Genomic DNA, 20,474 nt, shown 5'->3' with positions numbered 1-20,474 from the left:
ATCCCAAACCAAACTTAAGCAAACACATTCTCAGAACAGTCATGACATACACAACCAGTAGTTCATCATATAAAAGAGAATGTAAAAGCAACATCAAATTAAGCAGTAATAAGTAATTCATATAACATAAATAATGAAAAAGATGATATAAACAAGTGCTACTGTTCCCACAGTAGGAGATCAGAATTAAAATACAATAACAGTAGGTAATCTCATAGTTTCATAGAGTAGAAACCAGAGAACAAGCAATCTATGTAGTTAAGGAATTAACTGTCCTTACCTTGATTATTGCCGAAGATAATCCAAAGATCAAAGAGATAGACACCAAACATGGCAAATAAACCCCTAACAAGCATAGATACAACATTAGGAAAGATACCTAAAAGATCAGAGAGCAAATGAATCAAATCGAGCGAAAATTGAAGCTACTGTCTTCATTGGTCGATTGATTGGTCTACTGACCCAGTCGACCAATCAGTCGACCAATCGAGTCAGTACGGGATAGTGAAAACTGTTTTGGCCATAACTTCTTCGTTTGAAGTCGGATTGATCCGAAATTCGAAGGGGAACTTCCTAGGATGTATTAGAATCATATGGGAAGATAAAATCATCAAGTCATGGTAAAAATATGGGTTCTTGATTTGACCCAAGAAACTAGGGTTTCAACCTTATGGTTCCCATAAAAAGGTTAACATCACAGGAGGGAGGGAATTGATGATTGGCCAATTACAACAAGAAGAATTAAAGAATATTGAATTTAGATCAACCTCCACATTACCCATGAGGTTTCCCTCACATGGGAGGTTACAAAAGGTTTCCAGAAAGATCATACAAGGGTTAGGGTTTCAAAGGTTAGGGTTTCAAGAATTTAACTGGCTGGGGTTGAGATCATGATGATGATCATAGATCTCAAGGAACAAGATGAGATCATGGAGTGGATGGTTGCAAGAGTGCATCATCTTCTTCCTGGTCTCAGCTAAGAACATATTAAAGAAATAAAATCAGAGATGGAGAAGAAAGAAAAGAGAGTAGACATACCTTTGATGCGAAAGGAAGAAGATTACTTCAAGTCTTGTGAGAGATCACCAAGGAATGCAAGGGAATTGATTAGATTAGGGTTCTAACTCATTCCAGAGGCTTAGGAGGCGGAGTATTCCAGAGATTAGACTTAAATAGAAGAGACAGGACCAAATTGGTAAATTCAGACACCATTGGTCGATTGATTGGTCTGTTGGTCCAATCGACCAATGAATCGACCAATCAGGACAGCAAGGTTCAAACAGGGATTCGGAGGGCTATACAGGGTCAAATTGAGTGAGGTTTTCTTCTACGAGTCAATCAAGAAGTCTAGTTTCCAGAGATATTTTTAGATCAAGAATGGGAGTTCATTAGGTCCACCAACTAAGCTCATCTTCTTTGATGCGCAAGCAGGATTTGACAGACATAGTTCAGCAACTTCGGACAGGGATTTGGAAGGTTATATGGGGTCAAATTGAGTGGGTTTTTCTCCTGGAAGTCCATTAAGAAGTCTAGTTTCGGGAAATATATTCGGATTGAGCAGAAGAGTTCATTAGGTATTTCAACTAATTCACCCATCTTCGGTGCGCAGATTCAGAACAAAACTGATGGCTCTCATGGAAAGGCTAGGGGTAATCAAGATTCACCCTAGGGAAAGAGAAACAAAGAATGCACAATATGAAAAGGTGTTGGGAAGTTTCCAACAGATAAAAGAACATTAGGGTCTCAGATATGGTTACCTCTCATAAGAGTTGGTTACCTCCCATGAGAGTTACCCATAATTAACTCTTACAAAAACAACCCAAGATAGATAAAGGAACATCTCATTAATATTTCAAAATCAAGAATGGAATTAGGAAGGGTCTACCAATGAGAGAAAAGAATGTAAATAAATTCAAAGGAAAGAAATCCTAATATCCCATGGGAAGACTAGGGAGAATAAAGATTCACCCTAGGGAATAAAGATAAAGAAATCATAATAAAGAAAGTCTTGGGGAGGATCCAATGAATTAATAGAAAATAGAAGGGTTGCCAATTGGTCCAAGGAAAAACAAGGATCAACTCCTCAATCATGAGGACACAAGGGAAGGTTATGGTAATAGTATGAGACCTTCCCCACAATCATAAAGATAGGTAGAAAATTCAGGGAAAGTATCATCAAGATTGTTGGTGGAATCAAATTCAAGAATCATCGCCATATGGCTTCAAGAACATAGAGTGAATTGGGGGATTCACTCTAGGGCTAAAAGAATTAGAGAAGAGGTCTTTACAGCAGTGTAATACCCTTCTCATAATCAGAATATCAGGAGTAGAGAAGAAAGAAAGAATAAATTAAAGAAGAAATGAATTGAATACTATCCTTTTATAAGAGAAACCGATGAAGAAATCAGAACAGATGTTTGAGGGTCTTCCTTGGCTTCGAAGGAGAGGATCTAGGGCTCTTCCCACGTTCTCCAAAGGCTTAGAACAGATTGTGATTGGAAAACATGGAGTTCCCCTCTTTTAAATAGCACAAAGAGTCCAAGAATTACTAGGATTTCACCAAACTGACCAAATTGACCCTACTGATTGATTGGTTGCCAAAAAGGAAGATCTAAAGTCCTTTCCACGTTCCATAGAGAGTTAGAAACCTAGTGGGAATGTTTACCACGAAATTAAAAGAAATAAAGCTTTTAAAAACCTTAAAAACAGAAAATTACCAAAATGCCACTGCCTGGACAACTTGTTCAAAAATAGGGATTTAATGGACCTAACTTCAATATTTTTGGATGGGCTTCTTTCAACGCATCATACTACTTACCTAGTATGGAGGGATGTCTTCAAACCAGGTCCAACTAAGCTTTAGGTCCATCAACCAAGTTCTTCTTCACCAATGAGTAGTTCAACACCAAATCAATTAAGGTTTCCATAAGGAAACACCATCATCAATATCCATGGGTTTTGGGTCAAACACCATATCTTCTACTGAGATGGCCCACGAAGACATCATCCCTCATTTTGGGACATTGGCTCAACCCTAAGAGAAAGGTCTAACATGGCTTCCTAAGATTTTCAAAGATAGTAAAACTGAAATCACGGTCAAACTTCAAAGTCAACATTAAACAAAACTGAAATCACGGTCCAACTTTAAAGTCAACATTTAAACAAAAATGAAATCACGGTCCAACTTCAAAGTCAACATTTAAACAAACCCTTCTTTACCCAAAACAGATAGGGTGACCTGGCTAGGTTTGGGCTGGATTTCACAATACTCCTTTGAGTGGGTCTCAAATCACTCTTCCCTCAACAATTTTGGTATCTTGGGTTCTCCGGTGGTAATTGGGTCCTGCATCCCTCTAAGACATTCCATGGCTGGGGTTTAGGTCACCGCTCTCTCACATCACCATTGGTCTGAGTATTGGCGCGTGTACAGGGTTAATCTTAGCCCAATGCAAGTCATCTACTTAGTTATATCAACTTAGGGTTGGATACTTCCATTCCTTGCCCCCAGTGATCTTTCCCAGTATCCTTCCCACTAGGGTCATCGTATCCTATGGCTACAACCAACTCGGACTACGAACTTATTAACCCTATTGCTCATCCACAAATAGCAAACGGGAAGCTCTCATGTCCTCTCACGAATATAACACGTCGGTCTTGAGCGCCCATGAGCCCAAGTCTACTACTTGCGACCCTACCAATTAATGGCCCCCACAATGTGATTCATGTCCTCTTATGGGTATAACACACCGGTCTTGAGCGCCCACAAAGACCCATTGCTACCACGGGTCACTCGGTCTCAATTCCTTTCCGAATTGGGTCTGATATAATAAGGTATTCCTAGCCAAAAACTGCTAGACCAACTCTAGGTATGCCAACCGTAAGTAGTCAGGGATGCAACTCGAACTACGCCTCCCTCATCTATTCAGTTTTTCCCAATTTCCAGACAGACCGGATGAAGTGTTCACAATGAAAATATAAAATGGACTATTTATGGGTCCCAATGAATCATCCCTCGTTGGAGGCGTTTTGGCCATTCTACCATTGGATATACATAGGAATTGCTTGGATTAGCCACCTCAAATTTTTTTTTATCCAAATTCAACACTCTTCCACACACCAATACTGATACGAACACTAGTGGATCTCTCTTAATTTTTAAATGTTTTGCCAAACATATCGGCATTGAGCTCGGTTTTTTATGGTTAAGGAGGGCTTGATGCTGTCTACCATGAGGGGGATATGATCGTTGGTCGTCGAATCGATTTCCTAGAGGCGATTACTTGCCTCTTCACTTGTAAGGGCTTGGGTAGGAAAGCATACCAAGCCAAAACATCATAGTTTTTTTTACGTTTGAATCACTTACTGTGGTGTGGCCTGAAACTCATGTTGAGCCACTTAATTGCTCAAAATTATGTTTTGGGGCACTAAGTGAAATTAATACCGTTAAGCTCAATTAACTTTCACTATTAAATGGCCAAAATACCCTCTCGTGAAATTAGAAGAGACTAATGTACTAAAATACCCTTGTTTCTCATACCATACCCATAATAGGGGACCTTAAACCATACATCCTGCTGCCTCGGGACGGCTGCACTTTACATCATAGCAGCACGATCAAATGGAGGGTGGTCGTAAACGCTTAGGTGGGAAGGAATTCTCCCTTTCACCTTGCCAAAAATCACCCACCACCCATTGGCTCCATGACATAAACCAGCAACCACCAATAACCCCCCGGCCAATTGCCAGGAAATTAACCCCGAAGCTTTTGGGATATAAAGGGGTTGTAATCAAGATTTAAAGTATCAGGATATCAAGTATCAAATCAATCAGGGAGAGATATCATCTTGTATCAAGTATTGTATCATACTAGCCAAAACATTTTAGTGCAATCCAACAAAGAGATATGTTGATGTTTATCATTTGCACCCAACATGGATATGCATGAGCTAGTAACGTGTGAGATACTTTAAGCCTCTGTTCTAATCAACATAAAATCTAATCAAGTGAAGCGCCGGTTTAGCATTGTCTAACGCAATCAACTTCGACAAAGATTAGATTCCCAAGATATTTAATCGCATCAATACTTTCTTGGCACAGGACTAGTTGCACGGTAACCTTCAAGCTTAACGAAGTTACAACTACAAATACCATGAGGTGTCGTAGTTTTAAGCTGCTGCATTGTTAAGTCACACTTCCTATTCTATTATGGCTAGGGATAGTTACAGTCAGCAAAGTAAGAGTTCGGTTCCTGTTAGTTTAATTGTAATCTGAGCATCATAAATGATCTCTAGTGTCAGATTCAGATTTATCACAGCTTTAATTGAGTGATGGGGGAAAAGATGTGAAGCTCTTCAGGAATGCTTTCATTTGTATCATATATACGTAAATACAATATGACTTTGGTGAAAAGGAATGATCAAAGAAAGTAATCGAAAAAAATGCCACCTGTTGACATGGATTCCCATTTTGAAGGGGATCTGTTCTAATTACAATCCCATTCAATCCACCGAGCCACTGCATGATTTGAATCTAATCTGAATCTGAAGCATACCTCTTTGGTCCCATGTCTATTTGAAGAGCAAAACTATCATTGCTCTTTCTCTGGTCTGGATCACCTGTACTTCCCAATCTCTATCTTCTTCGTAACTGCACGTTGACCGTGATAAATGAATGCATCGACAATTCCAGCAACTGTGAACATACCTGAAACAGAAGGAAAATTTACACCCCTTATTCTCATGGGAACAGCTTGGAGTGCAGAAAAAAAATGATTATCTCCTAAGAGATAAAAGGAAACCAAAGAGAAAGGGGAGTGGGTTTCAATGTATCTTCTAAGATAGATCAAACTATAAATGAGGTGATCCAGGTGACTTTCCTTTTCATTACTAATTTGGTGAGGAGTTATGTCAACCAACTGTTTTAAGTGTTCATCAAATTCATTCCAAGGTTTACCAAAAAAAAAAAAAATTCATTCCAAGGAGCGTTCAGAGTAAAGGTATTGATCAACATGGGTTTACATATGTAGAGTGCAAGCAGGGAAACGCCCAGCCTGAAGCTGGTATGATTCTGTAAAGGTGATATTTACAAGCTAGATAACTAAACTAATATTTCTTACTGCTCCCCCCATTAGACTATTCTCACCCTTACCTCCAACAATGGCACAGATATTTGTGAGGAAGTGCAACAGTGACTCCTTTTCTTCAGTGAAGGTCACCTGCAATGTTCAATTATAAGACCTGTAAGTGTTCAACAAAGGACAGGAACAAGACCTGCATTTAGGGAAGGGAAAAATAATACGGAGAAGTACTTTACTGCCTTGTTCCTTCAGAACTTCTAAAGATAAGGGCATAAGTTAAATGCACATTATTTGTTCTCTGACCAGAATTGGGAGCCGAAACTGTCTAAATTAACTCAGATTTTCTGTCAATAGAGGTTATTTTAAATCACTATCATGGGTCAATGTGATTCAAGATTCCAGCCATATTACTAAGCAAGATTATGAAAGAATTTTTGTATTTGTTAAGGTTTTCTTAAGAGTTAGTATTCTACAGAAGTAAGGTTTTCTCTAGTTTCCCCCTCCCCCATAATGTAAATTCTTTTAGCATGAACCAATTATTTCTTCCATTTTTAAGGGTATCTTTATAGTAAAACTCTAAAGTATCTAGGTTATATCATAAATAAAGAACGATAAGTAGACAACATAAACAATTAATTATGGTAGATGAGCCGGAAGTGCATGCGCTAAGTATTTTGCATGATGCATGTTTCCTTTAGAACTCAAAAGGAATGATTTAAAAAACGATGTATGGAGCTGAGCCTTTAGCAGGAAAACAATAAAATATAAAGAAACTTAAGAGTCTTTTTTGTATCAATTTTCATTCTCATGTTTTGACAAAGTTTTATTTTTTGCATGTCTGATATCTAGGAACCTATTCTTATTATTTAAAAGAACAAAAAAAAAAAAAAAATCTCATAATCCATAATAAACTTTTAGTCTATTATGGAATTTGAGCAAATATTTATTCTTATCATTTTTAGAGTAGCTCTAATGAGCATGTGCTCATATGACCTGAAAAAACAAGGATAAGAACATCATTTACTCTAAGATAAAACATATCCCTCCCCGCCTATTTCTCTCTTAAATTCCTTAACCAGCTTGCATCCTATTTGAAAAATATTACAGCACTACACTATTTACAGCATTTCACCTACCAAAAATATTTTCATTCCATAGTTTATTCTGCACAATAGTGACCAAATAAAATTTCATTTTTTTTTTCAAAAAGGATTTTTATTATTGATTTCTTTTAATAGAGAAAAAATGATAATGAAAATTGATACCAAAAAAAGCCTAAGAGTAGCTGAAATGAGGAAGTTCAGGTGGATGAGTGGTGAAAGTAGAAAGATAAAATGAGTGGTAGGAAATTACTGCTAATTAGAATTAGCTCTGATACTTGAGATGGCAAAGAATGCACAACAAATGGAGAGGTGATTTTATTAAGATTCAAGGAGGCAAAAAGTCAGGCATAGGCCTAAAATGATTTTAGTAGAAGCTGTGAGGAATGGCATGCATAGCTTAAGACTTGTAACAAGTACGGCTTTGAATGGAACCAATTGGAGAAAAAGGATCCATGTAGTCAAGCAGGGTTAAGACTGACTTGAGTTTAATTTGTACCTTTAGTTCTGGGTCTTTATAAAGGTAAGACCTAGATCTTATCCATGTCTGTCTAAATCCAGCTCATAATTATACCGAAGATTCATGTAAGGAACTGGATCTCACGAGGATATGTATGCATTTGATCCAACCTTAAGGATTGAATTCTAAGATTCAATCAGGGAAGGGATATTGGTCAGAATGGATCTCATATCTGACCCGCTCCTTCGATGCCCTACTTGTGGAACTAATGATTCCTATATCCTTGATGTTGGTTCATATCCTATACTTAAACAATTCAATCTGAATGCTAAGAAGCACAATTCCTCTATTCTATTGTTTTTCTTGGTTCATTCCACTGTTGATTTGGTCAGCAAAATTCTTCCAAAGCCTAGGGTTTTCAATCTGCCACTAAAAAAGCAGCAAGTAAACTCAGGCAATATGCGACCCTCCCTTTTATTGTCCTAAATCACCAGGGAATAGTTTGGTGAAAATACTGAAGGAAAGAAGAAAATAAAAATTCAGAGTCTGATGTATGCTTCTTTAAGTGTGATGGTCCAAAAGAATGCATGATGCTTCTTTGATAGTATGAGACCAATGACAATACGTGAACTGGCAATATGAAAGTTTTCTTCAAGTTCTCTTACCTGTCTATACTTGTTTCTTCAGATACTTCATTTAGTAAAGTTTCTGATTTTCTCAATTCACTGGTTCATTCTAATATAACAGTAGAGTTCATGGTGTATAGGCTATCCAAGGTGTTGAAAGGGAACTGATTGCAGAGGACTAAAAACCCCTACCTACATGACCAAGGCGATACCAGTTGCCAGGGCATAGATGCCAAGGCTGTCATGGCATGCCTCGACAACTATCCGTAATACCCATATAAATCAATCCGCTATTCTTCATTTCTAATGCTATCCATCATATATTTCCAGATAATGCCATAAATAAAGCACAATATTTACTCTTCAAATCAAATGCTAACTTGTTTTCTTTAATTTCCCATAGCCTGTATTTGACCAAACTGAAAGCTTGCAGAGGTAATCTTGGGGGTTAATAAGCACCACAAGAAAGCAATATGTAGAACTTCCATTGATCGGCCCCCTTTTTTGCTTTTTTTGTTTTTTTTACCCTCCCTTGGGTGCACTGGGGGGGGGGGGGGAAAGGGGAATACAAACTCATTCACCTTTATTGGAGACAAGTCATAAAAGAAGAAAACTCCAGGAAGGGATTGAGTATAACCATCTTCACTTCGGAAATGCTCAGTCACAGAAAACTGCAAAAAGAAGTATGGTTCAATTTAATATAGATGCCACAAAGAAACAATAGAAATAAGATTCACCAATCAACAACTTATTTGTTACCTGGTTTGAATTGATCTCGTGTCCTTTTCTATTGGTGTACATTGTTGGTACAACCTGAAAAAATTAAGATCATTCATGAACTTGAAGCAACAAAGCAATCCACACTAACAACATGGAGAAAATTTCAATCGAAACCTAAGTTTCGGCCCAGCCAAAAACCGAACTTTTCAGGTTTGAACTGAAATTTCGGTGGAAACCTGGTACAATTTTAAAAATTTTGACCTAGGTTTCGAGTCTTGTATGACCCATCATTTCATCTAATTTCTTGCCTTCTATCTATTTGAAACATAATAAACACAATAGAACTAGCATTTTGCCCAAAAAAATCACTCAAAAGTCATCATTCAAGTATACCAAAAAATGATTGGTTCCTACGAGTACAAACTATATTGCATACATGCATAGAATTATCAGCATACATGAATTGTTTGATAGAATGGTTATATATACAAAAAGTCAACAAAATACAATGACCAACTATATCAAGTGATGGAGTCTCACTTGTATTAAGTTCAAGCCCATATATCATATATACATATGTATTTTGAAATTTAGAAAATAGTTCTCAAATTCAGAAAATGTTAAAAATAGTTGCAATAATCAAAATATAAGTTTAACAACACAATCATAGATCAATAGTCCTAGACTATACATAATTAATTTCAAAGCAATACAAGATCATTTAAGGCTTGAAGAAAACAAAAATGAAAAAATGGGAAGTTTGGAACTGTTGGGTATGGCTCATGCTTTACATTTTGTTGTGGACAAGTTTCCTTTGTCGTTTGCGCTTAGGTCCATGAATAGATGTTGTGGCTCAAAAGGTGTTTGAAGGCAAAAGAAGAGCAAAAGACGTGTTTGAAGGCAAAGTAGTTGTGAAAATTAGGTGAAAATGGGATAGAAATAAAAAATAATAATAATAATAATAATAAAAACCAAGGAAAAACAAGTTTTAGTGTCGAAACCTATGAAATTTCGGTCGAAACTTGTGAGATGGTCAAAATTTTGGAAATTTCAGTCAAAACTTTGGACTTTAGGGAAATTCTTGGAGTTCGGTTTCGTTTTCATTTTTTGCGGATACTTTGGTCAAAATTTCCGTAATTTCAACCGAAATTTATACCATGAATAACGAGTCAAAATATAGAGTTACTTTTGCATAATTAAAAGCTATATTACCACAAAGCAACTGAGCTATTCAAGCTCAAACGTGCTGAAATTCTTAAATGATGGTCTTTAACTGAGAGACTTAACTATAGTTTTAGTGCTCACAGATTAGAACCCCTTTCTTACTACTTATATTAGGAGACTGAAACAGGGAGGGAGATAAGATGACTACAAATTTGGAGGGTCAAAGTAAAACTATGTTCTCTGACTCTGTTGTGTGTGATCTTCTCCAACACAGTCTCTATAGGGAAAATACAATGCTCTTCACCCCTCCTCTCTGCATTCATCCCTCTAACTCCTATCAGGCATCTGCCCTTTGGAACTTCCTCACCCATTTTGGTCTGTTATCTGCTTCCCTTCTCTTTTCTGCTTTCTGTCCCCCCTTCCCCCAACTGAAAGTAAAGGGGCATGGTGGGCCCATGATATTTGACCATGGGTGCAGATGAATTTGGTATTTATTTATTCAAATACAGGGAAAAAAAAGAAAAAAAAAAGAGCAGTATTGGGAAACAACTCACCTTGATAAAATATTGGTACATGCCAGAGGATGTCTGTTTTGTCCATGATATGCTGCAACTCTCAGAAAAACAAAACAGATTAGAACATTCCACTCACTTTTGTGATAAACGAATTTCACATAATGAGAAGAGGATTTGATGGGCAGGGAAAGCTTAGAAAAAGTAGAAAATGATGATGATCAAGTATACTAATAATCAATTAATCAGGGCATGAAATACAACTTTATACGAAGCAGTTATAATTTAGCTAGCTAAACAGGATCAGTCTTACCCATCAAGGGGATTGACAATGCCAGGAATCTCTTCCCCAAAGGACAGATGGTTTATTTTGTGGCTTATCTGGTGTCACAAAACTAAGGCATGTTAACCACCCCATGTACTTGCAAAATCACAAATATAAGTAGAAGCCCGCAATATTTTCACCAACACTAATGGAAGACTCCAAAGGAACTTCCCCCAGCTCAGTTCAGCTCCTCACATTGTAATTTGACGTTTGAATTTCCAGTAAATCAAACAAATCAATGTTTGATTGGTGAAAGCTTTTCCCAGGAGCAAAATGAAAATTTCCAGCCACTTTATTAACTTCCAAGAATCCATGGATGTTGCATCCTTCACCTTCTTCCTCCTTAATTTTTTTAATGAACCCCTCCCTTTTGCACTGAAAAAACAATCATACAAAAGATTCTCAGCAGCTAATCCTAGAAAACAAAAGAAGTTGATATTGAAGCAGTGTGGGAACAGATGAAAACATTCTAAATTTTCATGTTTGCATAGCCACTTCAGAAAATGACAAACCAAAATGTGATGATCCAAACTCATCAAGATTGCTATGTTGTATTAACCAGATATATGTATTAAAAAGAATCATGTTTTCTGTTACAAGACAACCAAGAAACCATAGGCAAGGGAGCTGAAGTGTTCATAATATTTTGCTTACTAGCCCATTTTGTCTGAAGGTCCTCCAGTAAGCACTCTTTTGTGATCCAACCCATCAGTCAACTTGATGATGAAGTTGCCATGGTCCACGCGTTACTCCCCACATTTTCAAAATTTTCTAATGGATAATTAGCTACCTGTCTTACCCAGACCTTAACTGTAATAGACTTCCTCCATGATGGATAAATTCTCTTTTTAGTTCTCCCATGTGATCACAGGGGGACAGTTCTACCATGAAGCTATCAGCTGTCTAATGCAACAAAAATCATCCAAAATGAGTCCAAAGTACATCATTACATAAATTTACAGTTCACAGCCCAGATGACCAGCCTAATTTTTGAGTTGCCTATTGCATTAGAATGATTCAAGGTTCGCATCAAACTCAGTACCCAGTATCACCAGAAAAAATCTGCAGAGATCAGTGAACTTATTCTTCTAAACTTCCATGACACATTTATTTCTATAATATGATTCAAAACATACTGGACAATTTTCATTTTCTATTATTGCATAGTTTCTAGTAGATGGATTCATTAACAGATCAAGTCATATCTGATCCCTCTTTTGATGTATGAGTTCACAGTTGTACAGTATTCCAAATCAAATGTGGGATATTGTTTAAGTTGATTGACTTCAATTAGAGAGCAGTTGTCAACTGGATATAGTACCATGCGGAGTCCACAAACAAGTTTCATCCCAGTTAGTCCATGTTTCCAAAAGCAGTTGTCGCAACTTTGCTAAGTTGACTTACTTGCTGAACCAAGCAAAATCAAGGAATAAATCTATGATGATCAATAGACTCAGTAAACGAGAACAGTCAGTGAAGTTCTGAATTGTATTGGGAACTTCTGCACTAACAAAGAACTCTGACTACCATAAGAACAAATTTCATGAACAAAATTAAGACCACCAAAGATGCATGCAAGGATATACAAGATAAAAATATGAGCATGATCATGCCATTCAAACTTCATTAACAAAGAGTCTGTTCACCCAATAGCTAGAATGGTCTGGTCTAGTCGCTTGTATATTGAAGTTATTTCAAATCCATCTATATATCTTTGTGACCACAGGTCCCTTTTTTTCTTTTCTCCTCATAAAGTTACCTAATCATCTTTTCAGTTAAGCTAGATCAGTTGGAGCCAATTTTGTTTTTAACTCTTTATAGACTTCCACTAGGAAAAAGGTGTAAAAAAAAAAAAAAAAAAGACTTCCCATTTACCTGATCAATCATGTCAAAATTTGATAGTTCCCATCCATTTATCCAGTAAGCTTCTTGGACTTCTTCACATGAGTTACAGCACTGATCATCAAACTGTAACCAGAGGAGGGAAAATGAAGAAAAATACATTAAAAAACTATCATTAGACTGCAACACAAAAAGGAGAAGGGGGGACAAGAAAGGGAAGGACTCAATTAAACTTATGACTCAGTATGATAACAGGGGCGTTTATTGTTGACATTATTGATAGGGCTGGCATTAGCACAATGGTCGGTGGACCACAGTTGTAGCCTGAAGTCAAGGTATCAAAAGAGCCTCTCAGCAAAAATTATTGGGGTAAGGCTGTGTAGGAAAATTGCCCCCTTCCCTCAGACTTTGCTTGTGTAGAAACCTTTGGCATCGGGTTTGCCCTTTTATATTGATAGCAAAAAAAAAAAAAAAAAAAAAAAAAGTTCAGCTCCCAGTTCAGAAAGAAAAAAAAAACAATCAACATAAAGTTTCATTACCTATAGTCTAAATTGTCACACACATGCCAATTAACTCAAAATAGCTTTCACCAAGGTCTGATATTGTTAGTTGTATGAGAAATAATATCAGGTGTAAGAGAATATAGATGAAAAATAGGTATTGTCTACAACTTTTGGTTTTTTCTCACACATGGGGATGGATGAGATTGGGTAGCCTTCTTTGATTCATGACTCTAAAAACCACCTAATGATAGGCATTCTTGACCACCTAGAACTCTGTATTGACGACTCAGATAACTTAGTCATGGCATATATACCATCCCTAGCGTTAATTTATCCTAGATAGAGAAATGAAACTATTGCCCTTAAGTATATCAAAAGTTAGATACCTATGTCAGTCTATTCCAGATTTCCAGGGCTCAAGAACCTTGTTAAATTTATGGTTTGAAAAATATGTCTGAGAGTTAATAGGATATCTTAGTCACCGGCATATGGCTTTGTTATATGAGATGTAATTTTACCTTTTTCCAATTTTTAACCTTAATATCCTTAGGGAGCCATATATAATTGTCATCTATTAGTTAATGGGGAGTATAGAAAGTGAAGTGAATTCTCTCTCCCTATGGTATTGTCTCTCAACTCTTTTCTTCTTTCTCATCTCTTCTCTTCTCCTTCCCTCATCCTCTCTTCCTAGTTTGCTTTTTTTGTTACCTTATTTGAATCAATCCTTACCCAGTTCTTAACTCAGTATCAAAGCAGGTTTGAAAGTCAAGTAAGCTCACTTTCCTCTACACCTCTCTTTGAACCCTAGAAACAAAGAGGGTTCCAGTAGAGGCTAGACTATGTAAGATACTATATGTAGAAGCTTTAATAAAGTTCTTTTTGAATGAATCAGCTTTAACAAAGTTATTTCTCCAACATGAGGTTTAATGTAGGACATTTAAAGTTACAGCTACTCTCCTGTTTGGTGTGTTAGTCCCCAAGAGCATTTGGTCTGATGGCCTTCATGTTCCTTCCTTTCTAATCATCTGCATGCCCACTCATCTTCATAGTTCTGTATTCCCTGTGGAAACCTCTACACCTCAGGCTCTTTCTTTCTATGTTCCACTTAGGGTATTTGGGTGTGTTTGCTAGATCCACATCGTCACGATAACACACTTATAAAACCAGCACTGAGAATAAGGGAAGAATAGGAGAATTAAGAGCATGAAGGGGAGGGAAAGTCGTGGAAGATGCAATCTGTCTCCCACAAAATACTTTATTCATAAGTCAGGGTTCAGGAAAAGTTTCCTAAACCAGATTACTAGCTATACAGAAAGAAATAAAATAGAAAGTAGAGAATGCTGAGACAACAAGAGTATACTTACATTCCAAGTAACCAAGGGAAAAGGGAAAACTAAAATTATTGTACATGGTCCAAGTGTAACCCCTTGGTATTACAAGGCCATCTACCCTTACATAGTATTTGTTAAAATACATCAATAAATCAGCTCAAAGTAAACTAGATCCTAAGGCGATCTAATGCATTTTTTGTTGTTATTCTTCCCCTAACTATCAAGGGGTATAAGCACCCCCCCCCCAACACCAACACCACCACCATAAGGAAATGCTCTATCCAAAGATGTCACCTTTTTTGAATCCATCCTTCTTTTTGCTCCTACATGTCCTCCTCAAATGGAGAATCCTGGGAGTGAATTGGCTGCCGATGTCATTACTTTACTTTCATCTTTGCCTATCTTCTAATCATGTTTGTGTTGAGACGAATAGAATATTCTAGGCTCTTGTTATTGTACACGTGTCTCATATCTATGTGCTTGTATACAGTATATAAATACTGTACTGTTCATTCATTATTAATCACAAAACATACACTTCTACATGGTATCATTCGCCATTCCTCTTATGAGTTCTGATCCTCTTTCTGTTGAAGCATCTGGTGCTTCTCGATTTCTTTATTTCAAGGTGTTTGATATTGGGAACACAAAGAATTGGATGTTTCTAACCTTAGTCCTCTTTGGATTCACGTCTAAACTTCCTTCCTCAGTTAGGTTAATATTCCTTTCCATCCATTCCAACTAGACTTTCTTGTTGCCATTCGAAAGGTAAAGACTAAAGAGAGGTTGCACTGAACCCATACCCAGGTTTGTTTCCTATGATGCTATCTCCTACAACTGTTGCCTTTTCTAGTGCTCTTTCCTTCATTACCAAGAATACTCTGAGGTGATGTCCAAACCAAAGTGGAAGTAAATCATGTTTTAGGATATAATAGCCCTTGAAAAGAATGGTAATTTGGAACTACTTGACATAGGGGGAGAGTTCCAAGTGGATGTAAATGGGTCCACACAATTAAATACCTGGATAGCAATGTAGAGAAATATAAAGCTAGGTTGGTAACAAAAGGGTACAGTTAGATGAATGGAATTGATAATCAATAGACATTTGCTGCTCTGCTGAGGACAACATGGTAAGAATCGTCCTATTGGTGGCTGCCAATAAAGATTAGCCATTGTATCAGTTGGATGTGAAGGATGTCTTTTCTCCGTGGCGATCTACAAGAGAAAGTTATATGCAACCTCCTCCTGGCTTCAGGTTTTCCTCAGCTGAAGGGAAAATCTAGTCCCTAAAAACAGGCAATCTGTGTACTCAAATAGTCGTCAGCTAAAGCTTGGTTTGAGTGAATCAGATATACCATTCCAGGAATGCGTATTACCAGAGTCAGGCTGATCAGACTTTGTTTGTGAGGCAACTTAATGATACTATCACATCTCCTATAGTCTATGTGGATGAAATCGTGCTGACTAGGAATGATAAGGCTGACACAAATACATTGAAATCTGACAAGGCCCAACAATTTGAGATCAAAGACTTTCCCTTGCAGAAGTACTTCTTGGGGATTTAAGTGTCAAAATCAAAGAAGGGGTATATATTTGACAAAGGAAGTTTAAGTGGAAGCAATGAAAGAAATTGGGATGTTGGGCTCTACATCGGGAAAAAAATCTCCATTGATAAAAATCACAAGCTTAGTGGCAATTGTGTTACTCCTCTTATAGATGTGGGGAAGTACCAGAGATTTGTGGGGAAGTTTATCCACCTGTCTTAACTTACCCCGGTATCACTCATTCAGTTGATGACTTGAAGTGATGAGCCACTTTATGCATGCCTTGGGAACTTGGATGTTGTTTACTGCATCATCAAGTACAGTTTTTGATAAACTATCTATATTGAGTTAATACATGGGTGGTGATATAATTACATGGAAGAGCAGAAAACAACCTGTTGTAGCTAGATCCAGTGTAGAAGCAGAATTCAAAGGAATGGCCAATGGATTATTGGATAGTGAACTCATGTGATTAAAATGATTAATCAAATATTTGGGATCTGACATTGAAGCACCTATGCAGCTGTGTCGTGAAAAACAAGGCTTTTATTAAATATGGATTGATCCTGTGCAACATGACCAAAAAAAAAAAACAATGAAGTTGACTAACACTTCATCAAAGAGAAGATTTATTTTGGTTGCATTTATTGTGTGTTTGTTAAGTTTAGTTATCAATTGGCAGATAAATTCACCAAAGGTCTTCAAGCCGGGATTGGGAATGTCTGGCATTTGATCTCCTTCTCCAGCTTGAAGGGGGAATAGGGACACTCTTGTCACTGGTTTATGGTAGTCTTATCTTGAGTTGTAAGTCTATCTTATGTGTCTTTTTTACACTTTACTTCCCATGGAAGGAATATTCATTTACCATCTATTTAGTTAATTGTCAGTAAGGGGAGAGAAGTCAATTCTTTACTTACAGTTCTCTTGCTCAATTCTTCTTGTCTCTTCCGAGCTCTTACTTCTTCTTCCTCATTTAAATCAATTTGTATTTGGTTTCTAAATAAATGCATGATACATACATCTAAACTAGCTCCCTCTTTATGAACCAAATAGAAATCCAAGGCAATGTGTTGTGAATAAAGGCTTGACCACATTCAGAGCATCACGTTTAGAACTGTAGCCCCATTTAAGTTTTCTTCCACTCCAGTGCTTGTCCTTTCCTCTTTATGAGATGCTAGATATAAAAACCAACTGCTTCTTGTTAGGTTTTAACCTGCTCTTCAATCTACAAATTTCTCTACTAGAATTATCTTGGAATCTCATAAAATAGGTGCAGGTTTGAAACCCTTCAGTCCCTTTCCCATGGAACTTGAGTCATTCATCTAACATTGCAGATCTCTTGACTTCTGTTCCATGCCAGCTTATACATTTTAAAGGAGCTTTTCTTATCATATTGTCCTCGAAAATGCAAAAGCTACAGACATCAGTACTACTTCATTGAGAAAAGCTTTTGCCTGTGCATTCACTTGGTTACTTAAGATCTAATACTTTGTAACTACCACACCTTTTTTATTGAATCGAGAGCAAACTTTCTCTTTCTATATCATATCCAATTAACATACTCACTCTTGATCATCTTAGCAATTATTTAGCACCAGCATGCATACCAACTAGCAGAATATGAAGTACATTAATTCAAACCATAAGTAGGAGTTATCTAAAGACAGATTTTCTTGACACTAAGAAAAGTTTATATTTGAAGGACAAATCCAAAATGATAAAATACCGCTGCTGCTCCAAAACAAGAACCACAGTAAGCCTCATTGTGATCAAGCCTTCCACCATGCCTTTGTAAAGGCCTTTCAATCTGTAAAGAAAGAAAAGGAAGATCTAAGATCTTCAGGTTCAAAAATAAAACATAATATCTTTTTCCAAATATGAAAGATCAGGGAAATTACATGAGATTATACAGAAATAAATCAGATAGTGTAAAACATGTCAAGATCACACAAATACTGAATGGTTCAAGTTTCAACTTGTCCTTGATGTTTCTGAACACAACCTGTCTCGATGTTTTTGAGTTAGTAAGACAGCTGAGTCCAGAACAAGGCAACCCAAGATTAAAGTAAACAGAACCAGAAATGGAATCAGTTGGAATCAAACCAAAATTAGCCTGCACTCAAAAAATTGAATCAGGGAGTAGAACACAGATTTACAAAATCGATTTGAAATTTGACAATAATAGCCTAACAAAGAATTGGCAATTCAAAAAAGGTTGCAGAATCGGCAGGAATCATGATTGGGCTAACTGATTCCAGATCAAACAGGGCAATCCACCTTATCTGATTCAGATTACTTAAACCATGAGGGTCACCATACCCCAATATATGGATGAACAATCTAGGAAAGTGACTATCAAGGTGGCTAATGAAAATGTTGATTTGGTTTTGACAACTGGAACCTTCTTTACAAAGAATCAGATTCTTGAATCTGTTAAGCTCTCCATATCTGATAATGGACTGAACTTGCCTTTGATTGGTTTGTGGTCCTCTTATCAGTATAGAGAAAGTTATGGTCACAGAAAACAACTTCATAGAGTTCTGAAAACAAAAATAGTTATCTTGGTACAGAATTTAACAGTCAAGATTTGAACTGACAAAAGTATTTCTTAGTAACATAAGTTGCCAAATCAGAGGAAGAAATTGTTTTTCACAAAAGAAACAAAAATGCATTTATTAAATAATACCACAAAATGGATTTAAAACAAGCTCATATTGTGATGGAAAATAAGAAACAGGAAACGATCAGTAATTGCAAGATCAATGATAAGAATAATGCAATCTATCTCATGTCAGTTGCATATCACTCCAATTTTAGTAATTGTCTACAAAGATGATATATATACACCTGATATTTATATTCTTTATGCTAGTAATGATAGTTGTGCCCTAAATGTCATAGGTGACGATCCAAGCACAGAAAAGCAAGCTACAAGCTCAGATGATGCCAAATAGTGGGAGGAGGCTATGAAAGATGAAATGGACTCCCTAAATAAAAATAGAACTTGGAGTTTGGTGAGACTACCTATATTATCGCAAAGCAATTAGATGCAAGTGGGTGTTTAAGAAAAAGGTTGGTGCAAATGGGGAGATAGAACGCTACAAAGCTCGGTTGGTTACAAAGGGATACTTTCAGATAGAAGGGGTTTGACTATGGTGAGGTATTTTTATCTGTTGCAAAATTAAATTCCATAAAACTTGTTTTATCTATAGCAACTACATATAATTTGGAGGTGGAGCAGTTGGATGTAAAGATTGCATTCCTCCATAGTGATTTGGAGGAGGATATCTACATAAAGCAGCCAAAGGGGTTTGTGGTCAAAGGAAATGAAGACTTAGTGTGCAAGTTAAATAAGTCTTTGTATGGCCTAAAACAGTCTCCTAGGATGTGGTACCAGAAATTCGACTCATAAGTCTTAAAGCTTGGGTTTGATCATTGTGATGCTGATCATTATGTCTATATAAAAAGGTTAAAATGTAATTTTGTTATTTTAACCTTGCGTGTAGATGATATGTTGCTTGTTAGGAACAATATGAAGATGATCAGTACAGTTAAAGGACTGCTAGCAAGCAGTTTAAGATGAAAGATTTAGGCCCAAAAAATCTAAAATTGGGGATGCAAATTAAGAGGGCCTTGAAAAAAGAAGGTTTTGGCTGAGTCAAAAAGAAATATATTGAAAATGTTTTAAAGAAATTCAATATGTCAGATTGCAAGCCAGCGAAAACTCCCATGCCTACAGGTTGCAAGTTAGCAGCTCTCCAATGCCCCAAGACTAAAGAGGAGGAAGAAGAGATGGCATCAATTCCATATGCAAGTGTTGTTGGGAGTTTGAGGTGCACCATGATTTGTACTCGTCTAGATATTGACCAAGCAATGGTAGTATTGAGTATATATATGTCCAAGCCACGGAAAGACCATTGGATGGTAGTGAAGTATGTGCTTCATTGTATTTGCGGAACATCTAATTTTGAGTTATGCTATGAAGGTATGAAGAGCTCAAGGGGACCACCACCATTAGAGAGCTATAGTGCTCTGTGGATGTTGACTAGGGAGGTGACATTGATAGTAGAAGATCTACTAGTGGAAATGTTGTTTCCTTATTTGGTAGAGCTGTCAGTTGGATAAGCAAGAGGCAGAGCACAGTTGCCTTATCTACTACAGAGGCAGAGTACATGGCTTTGACACATATAGTCAAAGAAGTGATTTGATTGTGTAAGTTGTGTAAAAAGCTAGGTTTTACACAAGGTGGAGTGACAATTGGGTGTGATAGC

The 20,474-nt window shown here is 36.9% G+C and overlaps 1 protein-coding gene across 1 annotated transcript in view; it reads right to left on the bottom strand.

Moving 5' to 3' along the window:
* Positions 1–5,004: 5,004 nt before the first annotated feature.
* Positions 5,005–20,474, bottom strand: part of LOC149012229 (uncharacterized) — a 37,322-nt gene continuing 21,852 nt past the window's right edge. The window contains exons 5-13 of the mRNA XM_089159813.1: positions 17,930–18,010; positions 12,859–12,951; positions 11,179–11,358; positions 10,972–11,039; positions 10,701–10,752; positions 9,022–9,075; positions 8,844–8,933; positions 6,148–6,214; positions 5,005–5,703 (exon numbers count right to left, since the gene is read on the bottom strand). Of these exons, the coding sequence (XP_089015939.1) occupies positions 5,612–5,703; positions 6,148–6,214; positions 8,844–8,933; positions 9,022–9,075; positions 10,701–10,752; positions 10,972–11,039; positions 11,179–11,358; positions 12,859–12,951; positions 17,930–18,010 (777 nt within the window). The 3' untranslated portion in view covers positions 5,005–5,611. The remainder of the gene's footprint in view (positions 5,704–6,147; positions 6,215–8,843; positions 8,934–9,021; positions 9,076–10,700; positions 10,753–10,971; positions 11,040–11,178; positions 11,359–12,858; positions 12,952–17,929; positions 18,011–20,474) is intronic.

Source organism: Hakea prostrata, chromosome 6, assembly GCF_041222555.1.
Source record: "Hakea prostrata isolate BN-2017 chromosome 6, UWA_Hpros_2, whole genome shotgun sequence".
NCBI classification, from domain to species: domain Eukaryota; kingdom Viridiplantae; phylum Streptophyta; class Magnoliopsida; order Proteales; family Proteaceae; genus Hakea; species Hakea prostrata.
This window is presented reverse-complemented; position numbering and strand designations above follow the sequence as displayed.